We start from the raw sequence: 7,261 nt of genomic DNA on the forward strand, positions 1-7,261 counted from the left end.
GCTGTTCCTCATTAACCTTATAATACAACACTGAAATTGGTTCTCCTTTAAATTCCTCTGTTTGGATCTAAATAGCTTGATGATCTGTTTTAGTAAGATGTTCTAAGGCCTGTATCTTGGCACTCATATCAACCAACTTTTTAAAAGATAAACCGAGAACTATCAAACCAACAATAAAGATTATCAAAATGATAATTAATATTATGTCAATCCCAGTTGATTATCCCTTCATTTAATTGTTCCATTTTTAAACCATTCATCATACATACAGAGACCTAATTCACTTCATTGTAACAATTTTTTTAACATGGGGAAAAAAACCTCTCTCTTTTACCTAATTCCTCCCTTTAAGAATTCCCAATTATCTCACCAAATCTGCTAATGATGGCAATTCAAATGCGAAACTGACTGCTTCTGGGTAGAACAGTAAAAACCTAAATGAGTTTTCAAGGCAGCTACCTAGTGTGGCAGCAGCCAGAGAAGAGGGTCCAGGGAAAGCCTACAACCTACCAGGAGAGAAGAAGCCAAAGAACCAGAGATCTGCAGGGAGGGGGGGGGGGGGGACAGGACATGGACACACGTGTAGAAGTGGCTAGCTCTTACAGTTTTTGAAACCCAAAAGCCTATGAAGTTTGCTGCAGAGAGGCTGCAACAGAAAAATCCCAAAAGGAAGGAAAAGCTAGCCAGCCGGGTAGGGACTCTGGCCATCTACAGCTCCAGCCTATGCCAGTGGCTGCAAAGCACAGACACGTGGTTTTTTCGTGAATTCATGCCCCAAAAGTTGGATGCCAGATGTAGCACGAATTTGAATTGGTCTTAATTATAAAAACACAGAGTCAGATATCAGGGTGAAAGATCAGAGAAGCAGAGCAACCAACCATTAGAAAGACTTCTTACCTCTAGGCATCCTCAGACTCAAAGGGAGAAGCTCCTTTCTCCACCCCACCTTATAACTTCCTCTCTCCACCCAGTCATATCACTTCTTGTTTCCTCCTCCCAAGTTTTGGAATTAACGTTTTGTGGTGCCTTCCAAGTATTGTGATCAGAGGCATGAGATCCCAAGTGTTGGGATTAAAGGTGTGTGCCACCACTGCCTGCCCTCTAGTGGTGAGCTCCACACTTTGATCTCCAGGCAAGCTTTATTTGTTGGAACACAAAATATCACCACACTCAGGTGTCTCTGTATATTGATTTTCTGGGTTATCCAAAACAAAATATTACAGACTGTGTAGCTTATACAATAGAAACTGATTTTTTTCTTTCACAGTTCTGAAGAGTAGAAGGCCAAGGCCAGGGGACAGCTCTGTGGAAGTTTCTTGTCTCTCTTCAGACTGTAGGTGGTACCTGCTTGCTATTCTACATGGGAACCTTCCTTCTATGCACATACATCCTTGGCTCTTCCTCAGTATTTTATTTTTCATTTTGATGTTTACTTTAATAATAATAACACCAATCTTAGTGAATCAGGGCCCACATGACAAACTTTTTTTTTTTTAACTTTAATTGCACTTTTAAAGGCCTTGTTGAGATGGATGATAAGTGGCACTGGTTGATAAACGGCGCTGGTTACCATGTGGAAAGGTCACGGTCATGACAGAACCCAGTATTTTTTTTTTTAGAGCTTTATTAGGAGGAAGTGGGGTAGGGGAGCACGAGTGAAGAGCAGAGGGAAAGACAGTGAGGTGTGGGGAGAGAGCAGAGCAGAGAGAGGGTGGGGTCTGCATCCGGCTTTTTTAGGGCTTCTGGTGAAGCAGGCTTATGGAGCTACGCCACACATGTGCTGATTGCGTGACCACGCTGTGCGCACATCGTCACTAGCACACACTGATGACGTAGGATGCAAGACCCTTTGCTTAACTTCTGAACTGCGCATGTGCGGTCACGTAGCTGGAGTGAACGCAGAATTCTAACTCTTGTCTTGAAACATAGTCCCACTGTGAGTTGAGAGAGGAGTTGGGGCTTCGGCATGGAGATCGTAAGGAACACAATCTAGTCACAAACGCCTTCCTAGGCTGGACTTTGCTGAAGAAGGGAAACTTGTATGGGATTTGGAAGGAGTTATTAGAACCATTATTATTATTAAGAGTCTTATCCATGCAGTCATGGTGTTTCACAGTTTTTCAGCGCCTTCTAGACCATAGTCAGGTCAGGTCACTAAAGAGTACAAAGGTTTCTCAGAATTCTCAGCCTACCTGTGGTGATAATTGTGTTCCCCAAAATATTGTACACCCTAATAAACTTATCTGGGTTCAGAGGACAGAACAGCCACTAGATAGAGAGGCCAGAAAATGGTGGCACACACACCTTTAATCCTAGCATTCCAGAGGCAGAAATCCATCTGGATCTCTGTGAGTTCAAGGCCACACTGGAAACAGCCAGGCATGGTGACTCACGCCTTTAATCCCAGGAAGTGATGGCAGAAAGCAGAAAGGTATATAAGGTGTGAGGACCAGGAACTAGAGCCTGGTTAAGCTTTTAGGCTTTTGAGCAACAGTTCAGCTGAGATTCATTCTGGATGAGGACTCAGAGGCTTCCAGTCTGAGGAAACAGGATCAGCTGAGGAACTGGGGAGGTGAGGTGGCTGTGGCTTGTTCTGCTTCTCTGATCTTCCAGCATTCACCCCAACACCTGGCTCCGGGTTTGTTTTTATTAATAAGACCCTCCCTTTAGGATTCGTGCTACACCTACCCTTATGCTTCAGACTGAAGTCATTAGTGTATGTTTATGGTTTTCTAGCTGTGGTCTTTCAGACTTGCAGCACAATAGGACTTTCATTAAATACTCTTACACAAGGTGATAAAACAGCTTGAGTCGTGGACACATTAATGTGATGGGAGGGTATCATATTCATGTTCAGAGGTAGGGGGAAGCTTCAACCTAATCCTGCCTGGCACCTCAGTGAGCATCTTCTCCATCTGGTTCTTCCTGGGTTGTGTCCTTACACATTTTCCTAATTTATTTTACCGTTAATTGTAAGTATGTATGTGTGTGGATCTGTGCACGAGTGTCTGTGGAGCCCAGAGGTACTGGATGCCCTGGAACTGGAGTTATATATAGGCAATTGTGGTCATTCAACATGGGTGCTAGGAACCGACTCAGATCCTCTGTAAGCCACCAAGCCTTCTCCCCAGGTCCCATTTTTTTTTTTCATTTATAATTCAGAGATGCTAATTTTATTTCATCTTTGTAGCACAACTACCCCTCACCTCCCCGCTTCAACTCCTGCTCCAGAAATCCCAGTGACACCTCCCTCCCAATGTCATGTCCTCCTTTTAGAATCAATCAGTTATTTATTCTGTGGCCCATTGAATCCTGTTAGTAGTGCCCATATGCACATGGACCTGATGTCATCCACACTGGGTCCTAGGGAACTACCTGTGGCCACCTCCCCCACCTAAAGAAAAATCACTCTCCTTCTGCCAACTGTGACTAGCTCCTCAGCTGGGAGTGGAGTACCATTCATGCTAGAATTTTTGACTGGCTTGATCCTATGCGGGTTTCATGGAGATAAGCACAGCTGATGTACATTCATGTATGTAAGTGAGTGTGGTGAAACCAGCAAACTAGATCACTTCATAGGCAAAAGGTGTTTATTGGGGAACAAAGTGCTGGGCTGTCCCACATGAACAGAGAGCTGCAGACTGTGAAAAAGCAAGTAGATTTTATATGATAATCAGCAGGATGGAGGGTTTGGAGCTGATGCAAGCTGTTCAGTAAAATCACAAACAAGATGCACTTTGCCCATGGTAGCTGACCATCAAGGGTGGAGAAGGGAAGCAGTGCCTCTCCTGACAAACAGAAACCTACAGTCATTAGGTTTCAGAGGAATCTGAGTTTACGGTTCTGTTTATCCAGTAAGAATCTAGCCTAGCTTGAGCCGGGTGCATTATCTTAGGGCACTGTCAACAGCACTGTCCTTTGAGGGACTGCTTTCTGGTGACCTAACGATTTGCTCAACTACTGTGTCATATCAGAGGACAGCATTTCTGCCCCCTCTTCTGTAGTGGGTAGACATTCCAGCTTGGATCTGTAAGTTCCAACCCCCACTGAGACTTAGACAACTGTCACGCCTACAAGGCGGGGCCAAGGGAGGAGCCTGAAGACCCGAGATCTGCAATGTCCCCTGAGCCTTGGGAGGTGGGTGTTGTCGAAGTCTCCCTCTGACTGAGCACTCACGGTCACCTGTCCTCAGCACTTTGAACAGTTAATGTATCTAAGTGTTAACCATGACACACCACAAAAGGACACTTCTTTGGCCAAGGTTGGGAGCAGCATAAACATATGAGCCTAAACATGAACATTTAGAAGGCAATTTGACACAATTCGGAAATTTGAGAGACAATTTAGAAAACAGCAATTGGGTCTCCCTTTGCATCTATGACTTAAGCATGTTTACAGTACAAGGTGGGAGTTTCCTCCTGTGGAGCAGGTCTTAAGTACAACTGAAAGGTAGCTAATTACCATGTAAATAATCTTGTCACTGTTGCCCTAATGGGCTCATCTTGCCTGGAAGGTCAGTACTGTATCATGCAGGATACAGTGCTGGGTCCACTGATGTTTTCTTCACTCAGTAGCCTGCCTAGCACCTTCAAACACTATGAAAGAGCCACAGACAAGGGGAGTTTCCTGGTCAGTTCTAGATTGGTTTCTCTGTATCTAAAAAGAGTGAGGTATCTTCAGCAACAGGATCTAGTTATGGTGGGAAACCAAGAGCCATGGCAACAGCCTGAGGTATTCTGGTTCCTCTGTGTCTTCTGCACCTAGTAACACCTAAGGAGAAACCCTGTGCCTGGCACTGAGATTTTAATTGAATATACCACACCTTAGGGAACAGCACTGTTCACTAATGCATTCTGTTCCAACTCCTTGTTAATTTGTTTACAAACTAGTGGAGTTTCATAATTCATTTATCCTTAAATGAATTCATCCTTCTCTTTCTCTGCCCTTTCTCCATCCCTACCTAAATATTTAGCTCCTTCTTTTCTTTTTTTTTTTTCAGCTTTTGTAATAGATTTATTATGCATGTGTATGATACAGGGGAGGGGCACACCACCTTTATGTGGGGCCTGGGGATAGAACTAAGGTGATCAGGCTTGCCCACTGAGCTAACCAAAAACAAACAAACAAAAAAAAGCTTTTTAAATGCCAATGAATCACTTTTTCTACAAGTATTAAGACTTTTCTGTCTCCAAATAAAAGCCTTCATCAGGAACCCAGGGAAGGAAGGAAGGCATCTTTAGAGCAAACTAGAAAGTTGCCATTGTTGGTGGGATAGACAGTGTACAAGCAGAGCTGTGGCCTGCCTGTTCTGAGCAGTGTATTACTAGGGTTTACAGACCTCATAGGGACTTATGGGAAGAACAAGTTCCCTGGTTAGTGTCTGAAAGGCACTTGTGCACATTTGCAATTGGGAAGGATGACTGCAAGATAGAGGGCAATACTGACCCATTCTCTCATCCTGAATGACCCAAAGCCTGCGTGGAAGAAGCTATTCAGTTATACAGCTGTAAGGACAGCCAGGTCATTCCACAGCCTGACCACAGGAACAGGATTCACTCGTTTTCAAAAGGTGACTCCACATCACCCATCTCCACATACACCATCTTGAGCTGTGAATAGTATTCAACCGTCACGCAGCCGTTCTTTCTGCCAAATCCTGACTTCTTATATCCACCAAAGGGCAGCTCCACCGGACTGACGTTGTAGTTGTTAATGTAGCATGTTCCCACCTGAAGCTGAGCCACCACCCTGTGAGCCCGCTGGATATTCCTGGTAAAGACACCAGCCGCCAGTCCGTAAATGGTATCATTGGCCCGCTCCAGAACCTCTTCTTCATTTTCAAATGATAAAATGGACATAACTGGTCCAAAGATCTCCTCTCTCACACAGGTCATGTCATCTGTGCAATCAGTTAAAATGCAAAGTGTCATGTAAAATCCATGTTTTAATTTAGGATCCGTCGGTACATGCGGCTTTCCACCATAGAGCACGGTAGCACCCTGCTTCTTTGCTGACTTTATAAACCCAAGGACTCGTTCCAGATGTGGCTCATTGATGAGTGGGCCCATCCTTGTATCTTCCAGAAGGGGGTCTCCAATTTTTATCTTTTCAGTCTGCTCTACAACTTCTTTTATAAATTTATCAAGAATTGTCTTTTGCACAAACACTCTAGTGCCATTACAGCAAACCTGGCCTTGTGAGAGGAAGTTGGCCACCATTGCCCCCTTCACAGCGTTCTCCAGGGTACAGTCTGCGAAGATGATAAGAGGAGATTTGCCTCCAAGTTCCAAAGTGACGGGTTTGATTCCTTTAGCTGACATCTCCATGATCTTCGTGCCAGTGGGCACGCATCCAGTGAAGGAAACTTTGGCCACTTCAGGATGCTGACACAGAAACTGGTCTGTGGCAGCTCCCCCTTGCACCACGTTGAAGAGCCCAGGAGGCACACCAGCTTTGGTATAGATCTCAGCCAGGAGCAAAGCAGACACAGGCGTGAAGGGAGAGGGCTTAAAGATCATGGCATTACCACAGGCCAAAGCAGGAGCAGACTTCCAACAGGCAATCTGGAAGGGGTAGTTCCATGCTCCTATCCGCACACACACCCCGAGTGGCTCTCTTCTGGTATAGCCAAAGGATCCTCCTGGGAGTTGGATGTGCTCTCCTGCCATGGATGCAGCCAGGCCTGCATAGTATTCCAGGCACTGCCAGGAAGTGTCAACATCCTGATGGGCCTCAAATACGGACTTCCCATTGTTGATTGTCTCCATGGTGGCAATTGCATCTTTCTGTTCCTTTATCATCCGGGCAGCCTCTAAAAGGACTTGGGCACGCTCCATGCCAGATTTTTTACTCCAGCTTTTAAAGGCAAGCATTGAATTTTTAACAGCCAGATCTACTTCCTTTTCTCCTGAACACTGTAAAGTAGCTATCACTCTGCCAGTGGCCGGCTCGAACGCCTTCTCCGTGCTGCAGCTGTCCGCCGGCTCCACACGGACCCCACCACAGTAGTTGAGCGGCTGCAACAGGATGAAGGTCCTTGATTAGAAGATCATCGGTTCCCAAAAAGTTCCTCCATGCAGACTTCATTTTGGTTACGTGGTCCCCTGGCCCTCCATTTCCCCACCCCCACTGCTTCGCTTGACCTGCTTGAACTCTGAGCAATATTCCATTGTGTATATGTACCACATTTTCATTACCCATTTCTTCGAGATTGATTCCATTTCCTGAGTATGTGAGTAAAGAGGCAATAACATGGATGTGA

At 45.2% G+C, this 7,261-nt stretch overlaps 1 protein-coding gene across 1 annotated transcript; it reads right to left on the reverse strand.

Moving 5' to 3' along the window:
• Positions 1-5,228: 5,228 nt before the first annotated feature.
• LOC114695271 (4-trimethylaminobutyraldehyde dehydrogenase-like) lies at positions 5,229-6,983 on the reverse strand. Its single transcript, XM_037207665.1, has one exon. The coding sequence runs from the start codon at positions 6,870-6,872 to the stop codon at positions 5,553-5,555; it is 1,320 nt and encodes a 439-aa protein (XP_037063560.1). The 5' UTR covers positions 6,873-6,983; the 3' UTR covers positions 5,229-5,552.
• Positions 6,984-7,261: the final 278 nt, after the last annotated feature.

Source organism: Peromyscus leucopus, chromosome 7 (genome assembly GCF_004664715.2).
Source record: "Peromyscus leucopus breed LL Stock chromosome 7, UCI_PerLeu_2.1, whole genome shotgun sequence".
Lineage (NCBI taxonomy): Eukaryota > Metazoa > Chordata > Mammalia > Rodentia > Cricetidae > Peromyscus > Peromyscus leucopus.

Coding starts and splice junctions, on each gene's coding strand:
- LOC114695271 (XM_037207665.1), bottom strand. CDS start 6,872: ATGCTTGCCTTTAAAAGCTGGAGTAAAAAATCTGGCATGGAGCGTGCC.